The 22,056-nt window shown below is 42.3% G+C and overlaps 1 protein-coding gene across 2 annotated transcripts in view; it reads left to right on the top strand.

Annotated features, from left to right (window-relative positions):
* atp10d (ATPase phospholipid transporting 10D) overlaps nt 1–21,758 on the top strand; it is a 31,008-nt gene extending 9,250 nt beyond the window's left edge. The window contains exons 4-23 of one of the 2 annotated variants that reach the window (XM_070841681.1): nt 1,010–1,214; nt 1,440–1,525; nt 4,179–4,285; nt 5,667–5,798; nt 5,984–6,096; nt 7,446–7,698; nt 9,817–10,031; nt 10,602–10,793; nt 11,192–11,876; nt 13,135–13,241; nt 14,638–14,764; nt 14,866–15,050; nt 15,861–16,158; nt 16,364–16,440; nt 16,928–17,053; nt 17,755–17,955; nt 19,961–20,041; nt 20,334–20,438; nt 20,641–20,828; nt 21,520–21,758. In XM_070841681.1, the coding sequence (XP_070697782.1) occupies nt 1,010–1,214; nt 1,440–1,525; nt 4,179–4,285; nt 5,667–5,798; nt 5,984–6,096; nt 7,446–7,698; nt 9,817–10,031; nt 10,602–10,793; nt 11,192–11,876; nt 13,135–13,241; nt 14,638–14,764; nt 14,866–15,050; nt 15,861–16,158; nt 16,364–16,440; nt 16,928–17,053; nt 17,755–17,955; nt 19,961–20,041; nt 20,334–20,438; nt 20,641–20,828; nt 21,520–21,715 (3,679 nt within the window). In that variant the 3' untranslated portion in view covers nt 21,716–21,758. The remainder of the gene's footprint in view (nt 1–1,009; nt 1,215–1,439; nt 1,526–4,178; nt 4,286–5,666; nt 5,799–5,983; nt 6,097–7,445; nt 7,699–9,816; nt 10,032–10,601; nt 10,794–11,191; nt 11,877–13,134; nt 13,242–14,637; nt 14,765–14,865; nt 15,051–15,860; nt 16,159–16,363; nt 16,441–16,927; nt 17,054–17,754; nt 17,956–19,960; nt 20,042–20,333; nt 20,439–20,640; nt 20,829–21,519) is intronic. The other variant, XM_070841682.1, reaches the window with a different exon arrangement.
* Nucleotides 21,759–22,056: the final 298 nt, after the last annotated feature.

Genomic DNA, 22,056 nt, shown 5'->3' on the forward strand with positions numbered 1-22,056 from the left:
TTTAAAAAAACAGGCTACGCACTTTTTTTGTTGTTAAATACTAATTTCTTTCCATTGTAAAACATGCAGCAGTTGAGCCTCTGCCTGGGTCCTCTAATTTCTGAACTTAACTTTTTTATCAAAGATTCATTTTAATAAGGATCAATGATTCAATAAGGACCAATAATTTAAAGAATTCCAAACTGGTGTCAGAAATGGCATTTACAAAGTTGGCTCTTCACAACGATTCTGCTGCATTACGGTTACAAATGACTATCAAATTTGGACCACATGAGCTTAATGAATAATGCTATGTTTAGTCTTCTGTCATAGTGTGTTTGAGTGTGTATTGGTGTTTCCACATCTCTTTGTTCTTGAAAGTATGAGCAAGTTATTATGTATTTGAGTGTATGCTGTTTGCAGTTTATCCAACAACCTAACCTTAACCAAACTGTTTTAGAATATCAAAAGTAAAAGTAATGCTGATAACATTATTAAGTTGTTGATATTGATTTATCAATGCATAAGCAACATTTTACTACTACTTTATGTACAGTTGGGTAGTTTAGTCTAGGGGATGATGGACTGATTGGACCTCTCCAAAGGGTTTGTGAAATGAATTGGTGGGAAAGGAAAGATGGTATGAAAGAAGAAAAACAGAGATAATTTTTTCTCTCTGTGATCTTTGATTTTTGTGAAATATTAGGTAATATCTCTTTCGGCCGCACATAGTTATTTAAAAATGAAAGCATTTGATTGCTTCAGAAGCTGCTTTTTTGTAGAGGGGTTTTATATTGTACAAAAAATATCTAAATTTGATAAGTGTGAATGTATATTATGTCTAAGTAGAATAAAATGAAAATACAGGCGCCCCAAAATTGTAAATGTTCAGTAAATGTTCATTTCCACCTCTGCCTAACCTCATGTACCCCAAAAATGATGTGGTCTCTGCTCTTTTTTTGGTACTCGATTATTTGCCCTTGATGTTTTTAATCTTCTCTCTTCTGTTTCCACTCATATTGTCCCATAGCAAGCAGGAAACCTACATTGAGCAGTACTGGAAGGATGTACGAGTTGGAGATTTTGTCCGTCTTTCCTGTAATGAAAACATCCCTGCTGACATGTTGCTGCTGTATTCCTCTGACCCACATGGGGTTTGTTACATTGAGACCGCCAACCTGGATGGAGAGAGCAACCTGAAACAGAGGCAGGTGGTTCCAGACCTCCCACTGCAGGTACTACATGAAGAGGGTTAATAGGTTTAAGATGTATCCAACAGTTTGGAATGCTGCGTTTCATTTTTTTCACTTCATTATCTGATTTCAGACAACTCTCTCTGGAGACACAAAAGGCTGTCTACAATTTTTACAATTACATTTTCATATATTCACCAGTACCTTCCAACACGTGGAAACAAATATGTGTGTGTGTGTGTGTGTGTGTGTGTGTGTCTTTACCAGGGAGAAGTGTTGACCCTTGAGAACTTCCACGGTCGTATTGAATGTGAGAACCCCAACAATGACCTCAGCAGGTTCAGAGGTTACATGTGAGTTGCTTAATCATATACACAGTGCCAAGACATAAATACAGTAGCACTCAAAATTATTCAACCCCCATTGCAAATTAGGTGCATTGGCTAAAATGTACAAACTTTCTGCTGTGCTCAATGAGCAACTCATTCAAGGACAATTTAAATAGCTCAACACAACTCAGCAACTGTATGTTGAACCTGAGCAGTCTCAAATCTTATATTTTTACAATATTAGCTGTGTATAATTGTATCTTATCCTGTGTAATGTGCACTTTGTTGAAGCATTTCCAAGGGAAATGTTGCAGGCAGTAGCCTTGGCGATAGATAGATAGATAGATAGATTTAGCATTTAGGTTTTGCACCATTCATCCAATTTCAGCCAATTAAGATGTGATCACAAGGGAGTGGATGGAAAAAACATAATTTTCAAATACTCTTGATTTCCACACGGCTCTGTGGGACCCTGCCCAACCATCATTCAACCTGGGCCTGGTGGTCCGCAGCAGCCTTCATCCCGTGTAAAGTCCTCTTCTTCCTGTCTCGCTTGGGAGGTCTGTGCTACTCTGAACAGGTGGGGAAATCCTTGGATGGTTCTACACCACCCCAACCCGCCTGCACAGTCACCGTATCTTTAACCGGTGACTTCAACCCACATCTGACTGCGCACTCTCCTGCCTACAGAACCCACAGCCCTCCTGTCCTCGTCCCCTCTTCTCTCCAACCACATTGATAATTGGGGACTCCATTACCAGAGACGTCCATTTCTTTAATGCAGCCATTCTTTGCTTCCCCCGGAGCCACCATCCATGACATACTGGAGAAGCTCCCGGGGCTTCTGAGCTCTATCCCAGCCTCTGTTAGCCGGCTTATTATCCACGATGAGAAGAATGACGTGGCTCGTCAGCATTCTGAGCTGACCAAAAGGGATTTTAAGGATCTTTTCAACTTTTTAAGTAGCTGTGGTAAAGCTGTTTTTATCTCCAGTCCGATTCCCACAGTGGCCCATGGAGTTGCACGCTTGACTAGACTCCTCAGCCTTCACACCTGACTCACTTCCGCCTGCAGAGCTCACATTTTATTTTATTGTCGAACACTAGCAGCTAACTTGCAGCAGCTGCAGCTGTACAGACTGCTCCACATGATTGACTGTTTACATCCCACACACCGTCACCAGAATCTCCTTGGATTTTCCCAATACAGATGATCACCAGGCACAGAGCCCCCATTCATACACCTATTCTAAAGGTGGTGTTGTGCTCAGTACTCTGGGGCACCAATAAATTTTGGGGTTTGAACCATTTCTGGGGCAATTTGGCAATAATAATGAATAATTATTAAAGATAATTAATAATTATATTGATTAGTGGGAGTATAAAGTCCACCTCGATCAGATCAGTCTGGTTTTAGAGCACTTCATAGTACTGAGCACTTGTTTAAGTTACTAATGACCTGTTGCTGAATGCAGACAGAGGCCATTGTTTGATTTGAGCTCTTTTAGATTTAAGTGCCGCCTTTGACACCATTGATCATAATATCCTAGTGCATCGCCTGAAGACCTGGGTAGGCATCAAGGGCTCGGCTCTTAGCTCTTATCTCTTTAACAGAACTTTTTCAGTCTCTCTGGGTAACTGTACTTCCTCAACAACAAAACTGAGTTGCGGTGTCCCTCAAGGCTCAGTTCATGGCCCCCTCCTGTTCTCTCTATATATGCTGCCACTTGGCCAAGTCATTAATGACCATGATGTTTTTAACCATCTTTATGCTGATGACACTCAGTTATATTTGCCTTTAAAACCCAGGCAAGCAGCCTAGCTAGCCTAATCTAAGCGCGCTACTTGCCTGTCTGATATCAAATCCTGGATGTCACAAAATTTCCAATTCAGAGGTCATCCTATTCGGTCCCCCAAACTCTGTCTGCTCCCTTGATGTTAATCTTGGAAGGTTGTCAAATAATACTACGCAGGCTGCTAGGAATCTTGGGATAATGTTTGATTCTAACCTCTGTTGTAATGGCCAAGTGAAAAGTGTTGTTCAATCACGTTTATACCATCTCAAACTTATTTCTAAAATCAGACCATTCCTGTCAACTGCTGATCTAAAAAAAAAAAGTTCTACATGCTTTTATTTATTTCAATTTCAATTTCAATTCAATTCAATTTTCAATTTTATTTGTATAGCCCAATATCACAACAGAGTGTCTCATAGTGCTTTACAAAGTTCACTGAAATAAACAAGTGTAAGCGAACAAACAATCTAATAAAGAGTCCAGCAGTTGTTTATTCCCAACTGGATTACCACAGCTTGCCCCACCATCTCCAGATAGTTCAAAACTCTGCTGCTTGACTCGTCACTGGAACAAAGCTACATGAGCACAACACCCCTGTGCTCGCCTCTCTATGTTATTTCTGATTTTTCAGGCCCTCAATGGCCTTAAGTATTTGTCCGAGCTGCTCACCCAATATGTGCTCTCTCATCCTCTACAATCAGCAGATGGATGTGCTTTTATCCTTTGGTTTTATCCTCATTTTTGACTTTCTTGTCTGGTTTTACTTTGCTTTGTAAAGCACTTTGTAATGTTGTTAAGAGAAGTGCTATATAAATAAAGTTATTATTATTATTATTATTATTAACTCTGACCTGTTGTGTGTGTGTGCATATTACTTGACAGGGAGCACCCCAGTGGGCTTCGTGTTGGCCTCCACATCAACAACCTCCTGCTGAGGAGCTCCACCATTCGCAACACGGAGACTGTAATAGGCATCGTGGTCTATGCTGGTAAGAATGTCACTTACAAAAGATATGACTAGTAGCAATTACATTTGCTTGCTCACTCTTCAGTCTGAGCTTTTGGTTTGAAAGCTATGGTTCCTTTTGTATGTCTGAAATACTACAGGTGTTCTTATATGGTGCTATAATATAGAACACAAAATGAATGTTTGACACATCTTATTTGTAAATTTGTCCCCCTGAACTGATTGTCCAGTTTGTTCACCATAAACAGCCAGTGTAACGACCAGTATGTTCAAAATGTAACTATCAATACTAATACTTTAATTTCAAAGTAATGAGTTTATTCACAATATGAATGTCTGTGTAGAGTAATGTGTTACAGATTACACTTGTATTTTCACCACTTAAGGTAGATTTGGGAAATGTAATGTACAGAAGATTGTTTGTATTACTTTTCTTTTAAATGATAAAAGTTATATATTAAGTCAAATATGACAACAGATAAAATAAATAAACAAGTCAGGTGGAGAAAAGTTCTTCTTAATTAACCAGCTCTCAGTCACCAGAATTTGATTTGTCTACGTTGGTCCATGTAGCCCAAAGAAGGATGACATTACCAAACCTGTCTAATGAATGACTCACCTGCCAGTTCATATGACACAAATCAGAGGCAACAAGGACCATGCTTTTCCTTGGCTGTAACTTAATATGCAGAACAACAGGTGTGACAGAGACCTGTGCCAGCCAGTTCAGAACTGTCATCCAGGGAATGTTTGCACTTCACAGAAACCCAGATCTGTATGTGGCATTTATATTTATTCTCTCCACTACACCTACACTTTGAAAATGATCTAAATATCAAAATAGATCCAAATATCCAATAAGATTTTTGTCTCATCTCAGTTTATATGCTTTATCTCTTGTGCTTTCTCTACATGTGGTGGTTGTGATACTAGTGATACCATCCATCCATCCATTATCTATACCGCTTATCCATCAGGGTCGTGGGGGAGCTGGAGCCAATCCCAGCTGACATTGGGCTAGAGGCAGGGAACAGTTCACCCTCACACTCACACCTATGGGCAATTCAGGGTCACCTATTAACCTGCATGTCTTTGGACGGTGTGAGGAAGCAGAAAACCCACGCAAGCACGGGGAGAACTTGCAAACCCCTCTTTTAAGGATGTGAAAGCATAAAACAAACATTGAAACTGCTACACCGTGGACCTTCACAACAACTTGTAATATGTCAACTCAAGGATAAAACAATGAAAGTCGTGATGCTATTAACTAGAGTGACTCTATGATGCTCTGCACACTATGTGAACTGCTACATTTTCAGTTTTGCTAATGTGCTTCCTACAGTATAATGGTCTGTGTAACTCAGCGTGCCTGTGGTCTGTTTGTCTCTTGCTTTGTGACTCAGGTCATGAAACTAAAGCCATGATGAACAACAATGGGCACAGGTATAAGCGCAGCCAGCTGGAGAGGCGTCTAAACACGGACGTCCTGTGGTGTGTGCTCCTGCTCATCGTCATGTGTCTGACTGCTGCTATTGGTTCGTACCAACACTGACTGACACCACATAGCTCTGTCTTCAATGCAGTGGAAGCTGACAACGGAAAAACTGCATTTCCAATGTTTTCAATCAACAAAAGGACAGTGACAAAAAAACAGCAAATGTTCCCGAGTCTAAGGGATGTCCACTTTTAATCTTTTGTTGTGTGTCTCTATGTTTTTCAGGTCACGGCCTCTGGCTGAAGAACCTCAAAGACCCTGTCTTTCGGATTGATAGGGACACTTCTCCTGCTCTGTCTGGATTCTATGTCTTCTGGACTATGATCATTGTTCTCCAGGTATCGTGTTAACCATTTCAACCCCAGGCCCAAAACCCTTATTAAAGACAGGGCCTACTATTACTAAGAGAGGCTGTCAGTCAGCGGTTGTATATAGGAGGAATGAGGGTGGTGGCAGTAGTTAGTCCTCCAGGAGTAACATTAGTCAGGCAGCACATTCAAGTGTTGCTGGGGAGTGGCTTTGCTCAAATCTAGCTACTCTTGCTAGTTTCTTCAGTGTCGCAGATTCTGCCTTTGAAGAATCTTATTAGGTGCAAGTATAGATCTGTTATACCATTTCTTTTTCAGGATAACCGAAGATATTTGAAAATGAATAAACATTAATTTAACGGGTTATATGGATGCAGAAATTACATATTAAATCCAGTATTCGCATTAATCAGTGAAATTAGACATTTTTGGTGACACTGACAACAATGATGGGCTTACAACAATTAACATAACAAATAAATAACAGATGCATCCAATTCTAGAATCAATAGTAAATTCTTGACATACTCTTCACCCATATCAGAAGAGATAGAAACAGCCAACTGCATATGTATATGTTGTTCAGATCACCATAGCAATATGAAAATAGATGCACATTTTGACTAGCACATTTTGACTCACTATATCATATTGAAAACATGTTTTACTTACGACATCTCAACCATTTGGTAGAGGCCAATATTTAAAAAAATGTGGGGTCTGTTCATAAAAAAACATTGATTTTTGTAATTAGTGCCCCAAGGAAATAAAATATATAAAGAATACATTTTTTCATTGCTTTTTTCTTGGTGAGGACGTTAAAGGCTTAACACTATATCCACCTTCACCCATTCACACACCTGGGTCCTTGCTGAAATTAATATTTCAGTATTACACCCATCATGGGTGTGTTTATAGTGGAATGGAGAGACGTCCTGTCAGGAACCAAAGAGGGGAGGGCAGCCAGTTCTTAGTGGCTGCCACTGTCCCTACACTGTACTTGCACACTCTGCTGACACTTATGTATCCATGACACATTTACTCATTACACTTTCATACATGCACAGACATACATACAAATTTGAATCTATACGTAGTTTTCCCACTAACAAATCAGCTAAAGCTCTGTACAAGGTTTGAACCTCCACTTGTTATGTTCCACTGTTGTTTTTTTTCTGTATATCTTGTTACGCCTCTGTCTGTATGAAACAAAATGTTATCACTGCTTGCTTCATTTAGCAGTAAAATAATGAAATACATGAACATATAACAATATGTTAACAGAGTTTTACCTGACACAAAAACATTGCTCAGCAGTACAATTAGGCTTGTGAAAGTAAAATGTCATGCAGATGGTGTAATCAGTTTCTGTCCTACAGGTTCTAATCCCCATTTCCCTGTACGTGTCCATTGAGATTGTGAAACTGGGCCAGATCTACTTCATCCACAATGATTTAGCCCTGTACAATGAACAGCTGGACTCCAGGATCCAATGCCGGGCCCTCACCATCACTGAGGAACTGGGTCAGATCCAGTACCTGTTCTCTGATAAGACAGGAACTCTGACAGAGAACAAGATGGTGTTCCGCCGCTGCAGTATCTATGGGGTTGAATATCCCCATGAGGAAAATGGTAAGACCTAATGATCTAACTGCTAGAATGCTTTGACTCTCATGTGCCACTGTTGGAGATTTTCAAAGTAGTGAGGAATTCCATTATCAGACCAGAGAACCAGTAGGAGCAATGATGAGTCCGTGGCTCAGGAGGCAGGAGGAGCGAGTCGTCTGTTCATCGGAACATCGGTGGTGTGAAAGATACTGAACACCAGATGAAATGACAGAGCACAATCATATCCGCTCTGGCGAACTAATGTTAATTCCGTGAGTAACTTAATGAAAAAAAAAAAAAGGTCTCTGTTTGTATTCTGCAAGGATGGTTTGTGAGAGAAGAAGGTCCACTCTGCTGTTGGACTGTTTGGACTGTTTAACACCAACAGAGCGATAGGTCTTCTATATTAAAACGATCAACTGATCATCTCACATCAGTTTCAGGAGTCAGACTCTCCAGCTAAACCTTCAATCATATCTGGCACAGTTATAAATCGTTTGTTAATGTTAGTTCAGCATGAAAAAGCTTCTGTCACACCGGATCTCCAAGTATCTGTATTATATCTATGTGGTCAGAGTTATGACAGAGAGTATGAATTTTGAGAGTATGGAAAACCCTTGGTGGCAATTGTCCACCAAAGGTTTTGAAATGCCTTAAAATCCTCCCAAAACTGTGTGTCACAGCCGCTGCTGCTCCATCAACCACTGACCATGTTGGTGAGCAGCCAAATCCTACTATTCCAACCCCCAGAACACCTGCATGCACCTGTCCCTTTCATGGCACACAGTATTTTAGTTTCATGCCTCTCCCTCCATGCCCCTCTTCAACTTTCCCACCCCCCTTACTGGGTTCCCTCACAGTTTTAAAAAGCTCTGCTTTATATAGATAATAGTTTATGAACATAATAGCTTTGAACCAGACCCTTATATGTGTGCCAGATTTAGTGGGCCTCAGATAATGTATCAGTGTACCAGGTAGCCCTCATACTTAATCAGCCTTTATGTAAATATAGTACCAAATCAAACTTAGGACATTATTTTTGGAATTATTTTTTTTTAATATTTGTAATGACAAATGATATATCACAGTATATAGTGGAGAGTACACATTTATGTCACATGAGGTTGGACCACCAGGCACTAACAGCATCTTGAGAAACACCAATAACTCCGGCAGTAGAAAGCTTAAGGTATTTGATATTCAGAGAAAAAAGAATTAAGAATTGTCTAATGAAGACTCAGCTAACGCCATCTGTCTTTGTCTTGATAAAATTCCTAATATTGACAAATTATTTATAATTCTAAGAGAAAAAAGGTATTGTCATGGCAACGACATCACAGGTGATGTAATGCTGGACCAAACATTAAAGCTGGAACTTTAACACTAAAGCTGAAAATCTATGCCAAACAGTTTGTATACATTCTCGAATGGGCATTAAGGCGTCTGACTCATTTTACCAAGGCAGCTATGATCCCAGATCTCAGCTGGTGACTAGTGTGCTCTCATCCCCTCAGACGGGTCAAGAAACACAAGCAGTCACACCATCGGAGACTTTTGTAACAAATTCTCAGATTAGTCATATTTAAAAGACAGAACATTATTATCCAAACGTCCATTACACTTTGAAGACAAACCAAAATGGTTTGAATAATCTGGGTAAACTGTTGGTTTGTTTCCAACCTGTCTGACTGTTGGACTGTTAGTGTTTCTGGACTTGATGAACATTATTGTAGTGATGTCACTGGGTTCCCAAATCTAAGCAATTACTTTGGTGAGTACAACTTTATCATAAATGACAGAAATCACGACCAGACCCGGTATATATCCAGCTTCTAAAAGGGACATTTAAGTGAAAACTAAGAGTAAAACTAATCATCTGCAGTGCAGCAGTTCTGCTTCAGTAGAAGGCTTTCATCACTGTTCACTGGGGACGACGTGACGTGACGGACCCCACCTGTCATAGGTCCTCACAACAGAAAGAAGCTCATGGGTTATAATTGACTTCTCTGCTCCATTAAACTTTTCAGCTTAATTTAGTTAATCAAGTATTATTATTACAAACCCAACGTCACACTCCAGACGTCGTAGTCCAGTCCTGTACGTGATGTCAATTCTCTGTCTGTGTTGCTGTGCGTGTGTCAGCTCGGAGACTGGAGGTGTACGAGGCAGAAAAGAACGAGGCAGCTGGCCGCTCTGGGACTCTGAAATCAGGCTGCAGTGGTAAATCTCTGAGGTGTCGCTCCCTCAGCTGCAACCACAGCTCTGTGTCTCTGCACACGCTCACTGCTGAGTCAGAGGAGGAAGACCCACAGTCCAATCACACCCAGCGCCAAACAAGCGCCTTCTGCAGTCGTGTGGTCAGGCTCACACACACACACACACACACACACACACACACACAGTGATTTTTTTGTTAGAAATTAAGTTCTATTTCTAACTGTTCTATTTCTGTAACAGTGGCATAACAACATGTGAAACTCCTTTGGGAGCATGTGGACACATTTTGCTGAATGTGGTCTTTTTTTTTACAGTAAAAACTGCAGATGATGGTTTTGTGCTTTGGTCTAAATAACCCAAAACTCATAAACACACTGGTGTGGTCCTTTTAAATCTTTAGGTTTAAAAGGTTTAGCCTTCATGTTCTAAGATGTGTTTTTAAATGTTTTAATAAGGTTAAAGGGGCACTCCAATTCATCAGTCTGCCTTGCATATTAAAGTTTTTACATATTAGAGTGTTTATAGGCACAGCAGTAACACGTCATTGTAAAACACACGCAAGTAGTAAATCTGATTTCTAGCCTACCATTGACTTAAGTGCACGCAGCAGTGTTTACCGAGCTCTGCTGTTCTTCATAATGAACGTCATATTTTCCTCTGTGTAGCATATGATGGATAAGCTCCTGCTGCTCCTCTGTCTGTCTGTTCAGGCGAAGGATGTGGTACCAGACCCTGAGCTGGTGAGGAAGTTGAATTGGCTTTGCGCTCCTGTGCTGCCTCTGAGTGACGGTGCCTCTGGGAGTCCATCCAGCCTGGAACTCACTTACATCATGGACTTCTTCCTGACTCTGGCCATCTGTAACAGTGTGGTGGTCTCCTCACCCAGCCAACCTCGACATGTAGTGAGTTGATGGCATTTGTGAGGCATATTACGTCAAAAACATCTAAGATCGATATTTGATCCCTGTACTTTTTGCTGATTTGTTGACATGAAAGTAGGTTGATGGAAAGAAAACTGGGATGTAATATTTCTTCCCACATAATGCAGCTCCAGACTTAATGAACAGTCAGCCAACACTACAGTAAATTTAGTAATGCCAACTGAAATGACTGTTTGATAGCTGAATATACCTGCTTTAGAAAGAAAGAGATACAGCATTTAAAAAACTAACAACAGAGACCCACTTTCTGCATTTAATGTAATTAACTTAAAATATTTGAATAAAAAAGGTATATAAAACCTGTTCAGTTCTTTTCCTTACAAAAACTGACCCCATCTCTCTTTTTTTCTTCCCTGCAGATGCCTAAAGTCCGAACACCCCTCAAGTCCCTTGAGGAAATCAAACTGATGTTCCAGCGCTTCAGCTTCTCTCCTTTGTCAACCCTCTCCCCTCCCCAGATCAAAGGCAGCCCTCACAGCTTCACCAGCAGGCTGTTTGCTCAGGGGAAGGCTGGTTCCTTCTCCTCCTCCACACCTCCCAGCAGCAGCACAGACGGGTCGGAAACCAACCAAGAAAGCAACCTGAAAACCTCCGACCTGAGGCATGAGCTGGACTTATCTTCTAGAGTGGAAGGAGGAGAGGCTTGGCAGGTGGAAGACAGGGAGACAGTGGAAGATATCAAGGATACAAAGACAAAGACTGACGGTGCCATGCAGGACGTGGTTTTGGACCCGACCAGAGAAGTGGACGGTCAGTGTGACGTTGATGATGAACTGCTGTATGAGGCAGAGAGTCCAGATGAGGCAGCTCTGGTCCACGCAGCCCATGCGTACCGCTGCACCCTGAGAGGACGCTCTGCAGAGAGCCTGCTGGTGGATCTACCAGGAATCGGCTCTCTGACTGTCCAGCTGCTGCACATCCTGCCCTTTGACTCTAACAGGAAGCGGATGTCAGTGGTGATCCGCCACCCGCTCTCAGGACAGGTAGTGGTTTACACCAAGGGAGCTGACTCTGTGATCATGGACCTAACTGAGACAGCCAACGGTAATCAGCAGAAGAAATATGGATAAAAGATGAGGGCATATGGCCCTGACTGAAGAATTGTGTCTCCTTATGATCTCAAGATGAATAATAATTAGTGCTGGGCAACAATTACAATTTTTAATCGTGATTAATCGTATTGTTCTGTGCAAAATTCAATAATGAATTCAAAAGTAGTGTATTGCACACTTTTATTTTAAAAGTACTGCTATATGAACACAAGTACAATAACATTTGGTTTACAAACACTTAAAAATAAGGTGCTTTTTAACAGCAGTATTCCCTTCACACAGTAGCAGTTAATATTTCGACTTCAAACGAAAACGGAAGCCACAAGCAACCATGACATATAGTCCTCTGACCATATATCAATAAGCGCCTGCACCTCCTCACTACTCCACGTCTGCCCATGAGACATTGGTTCACTTCCTCTCTTTGGTTCGCTGATAGTCCTTTTGCAGTTCCCACTGTGGCGGCTGTGGCTCAGTGGTAGAGTGGGTCGTCCCTCAATCAGAAGGTCGGGGGTTCAATCCCCAGCTCCTAAGGGTCAACATGTCGAAGTGTCCTTGGGCAAGACACTGAACCCCAACTTGCTCCTGAAGCAGTGTGTGAATGAGTATGAAAGAATAGTCGCCTCCAAATTACATTCCTCCTGTATGAATGGGTGAATGAGGATGTCATGTAGTAGCTTTGAGTAGTTGAAATAACTAGAAAGGCGCTATACAAATACAGACCATTTACCATTTACTGTAAGCGAACCGCACCAGGGTTCACTTGCAAGCGAACCAAGACCCACGTTTTCAGGCGGACCAGAGTTCAGAGCTTTCACACCTGCCCAAATGAAGCGGACTATCCGAGGAAACAAACTCTGGTCCGTTTAAAGCGGACCAACCAGCTCTGGTGTGAAAGCGACCTAAGGCCTAAGACCCCAAATGCTCTCATTGGTTGAGACGCGTGATGACGCCCATCCCAAGCCAATACTGATCAACACCCCCCCCCACCTGTGACCCACGGTTTGTCTGTGTGTGTATTCAGAGCCAGTGAGCAACAGACTTTCAAAATAATAGTAATAATAATAATAATAAAGAACTGCGTTAATGCGTGATAAAATAATTGTCGGCGTTAATTGATTAATGCGTTAACGTGATAGTAACGCGTTAACTTGCCCAGCCCTAATAATAACGATAATAATAATAATATTAACAGCAATGTTTGTCTATATCATTCTCATTGTCATTCATCATGTCCCCATTATTTTCAGGTGCAAAGCAGGCTCAGGAGATCTACAGTCACATCCGAGAACAAACCCAGAAACATTTAGACAGCTATGCCAGAGACGGCCTACGCACACTCTGCATCGCTAAAAAGGTAAAGCTTTAGGAAGGTGAGACAACACATTATATCATGAGGGCCTGTGGCTCTAAACAAAGGATGAAGTATATTACAGTAAATCCACCTTGCCCTCTTCACCTCCAAACCTTTTTTGCCAAGAGTTCAGATTACCGCTGAGCTGGGGGGTTGTGGTCTCTCAAAACAGACTCGAGTCAAGTTTCAATTTGGGGAGATATAAAAAACTGAAAAACATGTAGCTATTGTATTATAGCATTTATATGATACCCTACAGTACAATGAATAATATCAAAAACAGAAATCCAATGTTCCATCCATCTCTGCTCTATGAGGCTGACTTCATTGTCTGTCAATTCTGCAGAATATAGTCAATCTAGACTTGTGGCACGGTCTTGTTTTCTGCACCTGTACATAGTTATTGTGTGTGGATTTGATTCTGGATCTTTCTTAAGCCTAGTGCAGAGTGCAACTTCTTTACATTGCTGAATCACTGCGCTGCTCACACCACAACATATTTTTGTCCCAGACCGCACAGCTGATCAAACAAAGATCTTATGTTTTACCCTTTTTATCTATGAATTCACTGTGACATAACTAAACAACAGGCAGCATGGTGGGTGGTGTGGTGGTTCTCCAGGTGCTTGCATGGGCTCATTACGGGTGCTCTGGCTTCCTCCCACAGTCCAAAGACATGCAGGTCAGGTTAATTGGTAACTCTAAATTTCCCATAGGTGCGAGTGTGAGCGTGAGTGGTTGTCTGTCTCTGTGTGTCAGCTCTGTGAATGACTGGCAACCAGTTCAAGGTGTACCCCGCCTCTTGCCCAAAGTCAGCCCCCCCCCCCACAACTCTTAAGGATAAACGGTATAGATGATTGTCTTGAATAACTAAATGAATCATTTTTCACTGTGACACAGATTTTCTATGCCACATTAAAGTCAATTCACAGCACATGAATCAGAGTGAAGAGGTGTTGTGCTGTGTGTTGTCCAGCAGTCTTTGAGACAGTTTGAGACAGCTTTGCCTGACTGCATTTGGTTACATTTGTGATTGATTGCAGTGTGAAGGGATGGATTGTGCTGTAGAAAGCTGTACACCAGAGGGATCTTTTGGCACAAGTCTTGGTAGCTGTTGACACCTAGTGGTTGTAACAACAGACAGCTGATTTTCAAACTCACTGGTGTTTCTCTTAAGCTTTTCTAGGCCTCTCCATTTCCCTCCTGTCTTATTCGTGAAGTGTAGTCATATATTCGTGTGGTGCACACTCACACATACTGTGTTCCATTTGCTGCTTTTAGAAATGGCCCAACTCTTCCTGAAGAGTAGAGAAGTGTCCACTTAGGAGCGAATCTGCCCTTTTATGAAAGAAGATTTGTAATTGTGTTCCTGAGTGACTGTGTTCTGTGTCTGGAGCAGGTTCTGGAAGAGGAGGAGTATGAGGTGTGGCTGCAGAAACAGCTGCTGGCAGAGAGCAGCATAGAGAACAGAGAGGACCTGCTGCTGGAGTCGGCTCAGAGACTGGAGACCAACCTCACCCTGCTGGGTTGGAGAGCCGCTCAACGCAGCTGTCACATAGACCACTCCTATCAGAGCTCGGAGCAGTCGTGCCTAAAGTGCTTTGTCTCTGTATCTGTGTGTGTTCAGGTACCACGGGGGTTGTAGACAGACTGCAGGAGGAGGTCCCAGAGACCATTGAGGCTCTTCAGAGGGCTGGGATCAAAGTCTGGATCCTCACTGGAGACAAAAAGGAGACCGCTATCAACATCGCCTACGCCTGCAAACTCCTTTGTCCCACCGACCAACTGTTGACTGCCAGCTGTGGAAGTGTGGTCAGTAGCTGATGGGCAGGAGCACTGTTGTTAGGCTTATTTGAAAAAGTTGATGTGTATATATCTAAAGCTGTGTTTGGTCGTGCATTCCCATCACACATCTCTGCCTGTCAACTTGTTTATCCACATTCTTGCTCTCCTGCCCTCATTGTTCAAGTGCAAATGCTAAATTGCAAACCGTTGACATAGCTGGCAGACAGTATGTTAGTAGCTTAAGTTTGCATCATGTATTATGGTAGGGGATGATAATTACTGTGTCAGCCCGTCTGCCCATTCAACACTAAAGGAGGTGGTAGGCAGAAAAAGGTTGATCTTAAGAATAGAGATGGTCTTGCTAGGTAAATAAAACTTCAAATGAAAGATACCATTAGATAATACCATTAGAATATGAAAGATCTTGTGTGTGGAATGCTGATATTTAGGCTTGATGGAGCGTTTAGAGAGAAGGTCAGGGTCACAAAGCAAGTAGGGCATCGAATCTGAAATCTGGCAGTTCGTGTATGAGATACATTGTCATCGACCAAAATCTAATCTGAACATGGTGGTAGAAGAAAGGTCAGGGGGTTTTGAAAAAAAATATATATCTATACCAAATTTGATTAGAATCTGCTCAGAAGTCATTGAGATATAATTTGAATTGACGAACATACCAAAAGTTCCCACTATCTTCAAGCCCAGCTGCTAGACGGATAAAATCCCACAAACCAAAAATAGTAATAGAATAATATTGAAAGAAGGAAATTATAATAATTACATTGTGATAAATATAAATAAATAAATATATGGATGTACTGGTGTCTTTTCTATCAGGAATCGTGTGCAGCTTTACTTGAGGAGCTCAAACTAGAAATACAGCGTTGTGATGCCATCGAGACCGAACTGACAGCAGCAGGGAGTTCTGAGGAATCCTCAGACGGCAAAGCCAGCTTCATTCTGGTTATAGATGGCCGCACGCTGGACTGGGCCCTACAGGAGGAGCTGAAAAGTGACTTTCTGGAGCTGGGCTGTAGATGCAAGGCAGTCATTTGCTGCAGGTCCACTCCACTACAGAAGAGCCAGGTGGTCCAGCTGGTCCGTGATCAGCTTGGTGTCATGACCCTGGCTGTGGGTAAGGACTCAGCTCGGAAGCTTGCATGTGTTCCCCATTAATTAATAATCAGAATGTTTCTTTAACCTGTGTATATATTTCTCCTAACATAAAGAATGAAATATAATATTAAAGAAAGGGTTGGTTATATGGATAAAACGTGTCGTATGTGCTTCATACATATCCAAACATGTGTGACAATTAAAAGTTGTTTTTGTTTGATAAGGTGATGGAGCCAATGACGTGAGCATGATTCAGGTGGCTGATGTGGGCATCGGGATATCTGGTCAGGAGGGCATGCAGGTAATGGCCACTAGATTCTTCCTGGCAGAAGAATAAATGGCTTAGGTATTTATTTGAAATGAAATGAAGGTAACTTTAGTTCATAAGTGTTGTTCAGCTGCCGTAGTTAAACAGTGACAGAGCATGGAATGTTTCTAGGCTACAAATTTTGCACTAAAATACACTTAAGGAACTCAAACTAGAAGTACAGCGTGTGCGTATACATATATATATATACATACACACATATAGTGTAAAATGTACATGTACATAGCAAAAGTATATCTTACACTTCTCTTAGTAATGTGCAGCTGAAAGTTCAAAACAAGATTATGTGCATATGTGTGCATCAGCATATACGTGATACCACAGTAGTCAGTGTCATTATGGTTTCAAATGCCAGTAGGAACTAACAGAAACGGATAGCCTCTTGTGTGTGAAGCAGTCAGAACAGAACATGTGTTCTCTGTCTCAACGTTTCCCCATGTGGTAATATTTTTGTCCCTAGGCTGTGATGTCCAGTGACTTCGCCATCTCCAGGTTCAAACACCTTGGGAAGCTGTTGCTGGTTCATGGCCGCTGGTGTTACTCTCGTCTTGCAAACATGATCCTCTACTTCATCTACAAGAATGTGGTGAGAGCTCTGCATAGTTTCTACACGTATAAAATGTTTATAAAGTAGCGCGATTAACGTATGTGGTTAAGCCTGTGGTGTTGGCACTCACATTTGGTGTCCAGTGTAGAAACATTGCACCCTCATCTACTCGATCCATATATGTGGATGGAAGTATTTTGCTCACACGGTTTTCCCTGCCACTCTTCTCACACACATATTCGTATGTCATGATTGTAGCTGTTTTGCTGGATATTTGTTCTTTAAGCAGTTGCCTTAAAATTCCTATTGTAGAGCCACACAGCTTTTATTAGACCCATCTCATACAGTGTGACATGAATCTGCAAATGTGTGATGTGTTTCCTCTAGTAGGTGGAAAATAAAATAAAAAGCTACATATCTTAACAAAACTAGCAAAAAGTAGAATGTATGTGACTTTTTCGTTGAATATATGAACAATATACTGTATTCATACGCATATGTGCATCCTCAACCGTGTACATAGCATGCTTACTGCAATGAGAATATCACCAACTGCTAATTAACATTCATTCTTTATACATTTGTCAGGGATCATGTACAGAAATCATTCATCTCAAGCCAATGTATGCTTGATTTCACTACCTACTCTGCAGTCCCTGGTCGACACAAGCAAGGTAAAACAAAGAAGCACAACACCAACTAACAAACGGTCCTCCCTGCTGTTGCCTGTGTGTCTGCAGATGTACGTCAATCTGCTGTTTTGGTATCAGTTCTTTTGCGGTTTCTCTGGAAGCGTCATGACCAACTCTTGGGTGCTCATCTTGTTCAACTTGGTCTTCACCTCCATCCCCCCTCTCATCTATGGCATCTTGGACCAAGACATGCCTGCAGACACTCTGATGGAGCTGCCTGAGCTCTATCTGGACGCACGGACCTCCAAGGTGACTGCACACACACAGTACACCACACACTGCCCTTTCAAAACCTACAATCACAGATGCTGTTTGCCAGTATTTTCTATATATATATATATATATATAATGTTCATTATATAAATGAACTTGCTTGAAAACTGTAAAACTCAAATGCATCACACTGCACTGCTGAAAAACTGAAATGCAAAACAGGAAGAAGAAGAAGAAGAAGAGTTAGAAAAGTATAAAAAAAAGAACATAACATTTGAATTTCACATTTTAATTGTTTCTGTAGTAGTAGTAGTGGTAGTAGTAGTAGTAATGGTAGCAGTATTACAGTAACAGTAGTAGTAGCAGTATAGCAGGAGTAGTAATATTAGTAGCTGTAGCAGTACTGTGCTGAGGGATTGTTGAGCAGAACTGTTGAAGGTCTGTAGTTGTACCACTCAAACAAGACACTGAAGGTGTTATTGCAGAGCAGTTTTCACTGTAAGCATCTGAAGAGTTACTGAAGAGGTAGACATGTGGATAGAGTTAGAAATAACTGAGATATCACATTTTATTAGTTTATTATTGTTGTTGTTTGTTGTGCAACCCCCCCCTATTGGGGAGTTTACAAGGGTTTTGTCAGAAATTTTAAAAAAGACACAACGGCAAAAGAGGCTCAGTGGGAGACATCGGTGACAGCCCCCCATTTTAAGCAGCGCAATAAACACTTATTATAAACATAGAAAAAAAACACGACATTTAAACAGTGATAGTTCTATAACTGTAAAAGTTTTCAAAAGGTTGAATAGTTGAACTAAAAGTTCAATCTTTTGTGACCCGTTTAACCATTTTTTTGTATAGCACTAATGATTAACACACACAAGAACTGAACGCATAATCCAAAAAAAAAATCAGCCAGGCATCATTTCATAATGTCTGAGGCAGATGACAATTGTTTGCTGGCCTTTTTAAATTGAAAACAAAGTCTAGGTAAACTGCCAGCTATAGCACTGACAATAGGAGTGTGACTAATAAATTAGTAAGCACGGAAAAACATGACGGGTGGCTGACGATCAGCAGCAGTGATTCATGAAGCCAGAGAACCACAGCAGGAGAACCAGGACCAGGATCCACAGGAACCTGAGAACCACAGCCAGGAGAACCAGGACCAGGATCCACAGGAACCAGAGAACCACAGCAGGAGAACCAGGACCAGGATCCACAGGAACCTGTGAACCACAGCAGGAGAACCAGGACCAGGATCCACAGGAACCTGAGAACCACAGTAGGAGAACCAGGACCAGGATCCACAGGAACCAGAGAACCACAGCAGGAGAACCAGGACCAGGATCCACAGGAACCAGAGAACCAGGACCAGGATCCACAGGAACCTGAGAACTACAGTAGGAGAACCAGGACCAGGATCCACAGGAACCAGAGAACCACAGCAGGAGAACCAGGACCAGGATCCACAGGAACCAGAGAACCAGGACCAGGATCCACAGGAACCTGAGAACCACAGCAGGAGAACCAGGACCAGGATCCACAGGAACCTGAGAGATGAGAAAAGCACAGAAAGGCTCCGGGGAAGATACCAAGTTAGTAACAGACATTAAAGAGACATGAAGCATCAGGATGGAAAGGAAGAAGAGGAGAGAGGAGCCCAGTGCATCATGGGAGTCCCCCGGCAGTCTGAGCCTATAGCAGCACAACTAGGGGCTGGTCCAAGGCCTGAGCCAGCCCTAAACTAGACTAAAACAGGCCATGTGTTGACCCAAACAGGTCTTCAGCGAACAAATAGCTAAACCCTTTATAAAATCCTCAAAATTGTCAAAACATTGAATGGTTGCAAAAGACTCAAGAAATCAATCATTACACAATAATCAGTGGCATGTTAGTCAGCTCAAGTGTTTTTTTGTTTTATCTTCTTGTGTGGACTAAAAATGAATCATTAATCTCATCCATTTGAGCAACCCGTGCATGAAGTCAGTGGTCCTGCAGACGGACCTAAAGGACTAATAGTTGAACCCTGTCTCCCCTGCAGGTCTATGCTCCCAGCGCATTCTGGATCACAATCCTGGATGCTTTTTACCAAAGCCTTGTTTGCTTTTTTGTGCCTTACTTTGTAAGTATGCTGTGTCAAATCGTTCTGTTTAGTCAAATAGTTCCGTCATCGCTGTTTTTATCCCATTAGTTCACTTTACATTTGTGGTGAGCAGTTAATCTAGCTGACTGACAAGATCTTTGTACATTATTGTTGTGCACGGTTTCTCAACAAAACCAGTCAACACTGGTGTAAATGTTTGATACCTTACAGCTGAACAGCTGGTGTCACATTTAATATTACACAGTAATAAACGCTGCTCATACAGTCCTGGTTCCACCCCATCGTGAGACTGTTGTGATGTTTGTCACAGGCACTCACAGGATCAGACGTTGGGGATCTGTCCTTTGGCTCTCCAATCAATGCCTCAGCTCTCCTCATCATCCTGCTGCACCAAGTTATTGAGAGCCATACTCTGGTCAGACACACTGTTACACTCAAAGTTGTTAGAAATGACTTCTTTCCTTTTTTTGTCTCAATGTTGCACCATTGGAATGATTAATCGTGTGGCCACTGTGTATGATATTATAAAAGATGTGCTCAGTCTTCAGACAAGTACTAACAATAAGACTGTCTCCAGTTGTGCTTGAGAGTTTCTAAGTCTCTGTTTTGTTTTGCAGACGTGGATTCATGCGCTGGTGTTAGTGCTCAGTGGTGGTTCCTACTTTGGCTTCGTGCAGCTCTTTAGTTTGTTCTGTGTGACCTGCAACCCCCCCACCAACCCTCTGGGGGTAGAAACACATGAGATGTCCAAGCCCCTCTTCTACATCGTATGTGCTCTCACTACTGTGACAGCTCTGTTACCCAGGTACACACATCCACCCTCAGATACATTACAGTAAATGTCCACCCCACTCTCATTTAGCTGGCAATCTCCACTCCCCCCCTCACCTATGGGTCATGAGCTTTGGGCAGTGACCAAAAGAACAAGATCGCAGACACAAGCGACAGAAATGCCTTTGAGGTGAGAAGCTCGGACATCCAGGGGAAACCCAGAGTAGAGCTGCTGCTCCTTCGCATCGTTGAGCTAGTTGAGATGGTTCAGGTGTGGTCAGGATGCCTCCTGGGCGCCTCTCCTTGGAGGTCTTCCAGGCAGGTCCAACTGGGAGGAAACCTGGGGGCGGACTCAGAACCAGTTGGAGGGATTAAATATCCCATCCAGCCTGGGAACGCCTCAGGATCCCCCAGGAGGAGCTGGAAAACGTTGCTGGGAGAGAAGGATGTCTGGAGTGCCCTGCTGACCTGCTGCCACAGCAACCCAACCCCAGATAAGCAGAAGAAAATGGATGTACGGATGTATGGATTGCTAAGTTCTTTCATTCTTACAAGAGGACCAAGCCTGAACATGGACATAGGTCTACAATGACAAGTTGTTAGTTGAGTGGAAAAAATACTGTGAAAGCAATGAAGTCATAGTTGTGCTGATGTCAGTCCATTTACAGAGCGGTTACTGGATAACCGACTAATACACACGCTCTCTTGTGTGTTCTCCTCTGCAGGTTGTTGTTTCGAGCTCTGCACAACACCTTACACCCCTCTGCTGTTCTGAGATCAGCTCAGATTAACGAAGTGGATTCAGAGAAGTACCGCAGAAGAATGCAGCGCTGGAACACAAGTCATTCCAGAGTCAACAGGCTGCCAGTGAGCGCCGACAACCCTGGCCTGGAGACCAGCATAGCCTCAGTGGTGTCCTGATCTCCTTCAACACAAGCACACACCCACAAGCTTGCTGCTGCTTGCTGCATCTCCACAGTCAGCTTGCTGACTGTGGAGATGCAGCAAGCAGCAGCAAGCAGTGTATGGCCCAGCCAGAGAAGACTGTTACTGTTGACATTCTGGATGGAGTGCATGTCACTGGCAGAATGGATTCTTTTGTGCCCTGCTCCACTCCCCGGCTAGTTCAGGCCCTGCCTAAATGTCACCCGCCACATGTCAACAGCCAAAGAGAGACTACTTTTATAAAGAAAACCATTTTTAATCGGACATTTTCAACTCACTGACTGAGTCAGAATGGTGACTTATCTGTTGAAGTATCC

Source organism: Pempheris klunzingeri, chromosome 13 (genome assembly GCF_042242105.1).
Source record: "Pempheris klunzingeri isolate RE-2024b chromosome 13, fPemKlu1.hap1, whole genome shotgun sequence".
Classification (NCBI taxonomy): Eukaryota; Metazoa; Chordata; class Actinopteri; order Acropomatiformes; family Pempheridae; genus Pempheris; species Pempheris klunzingeri.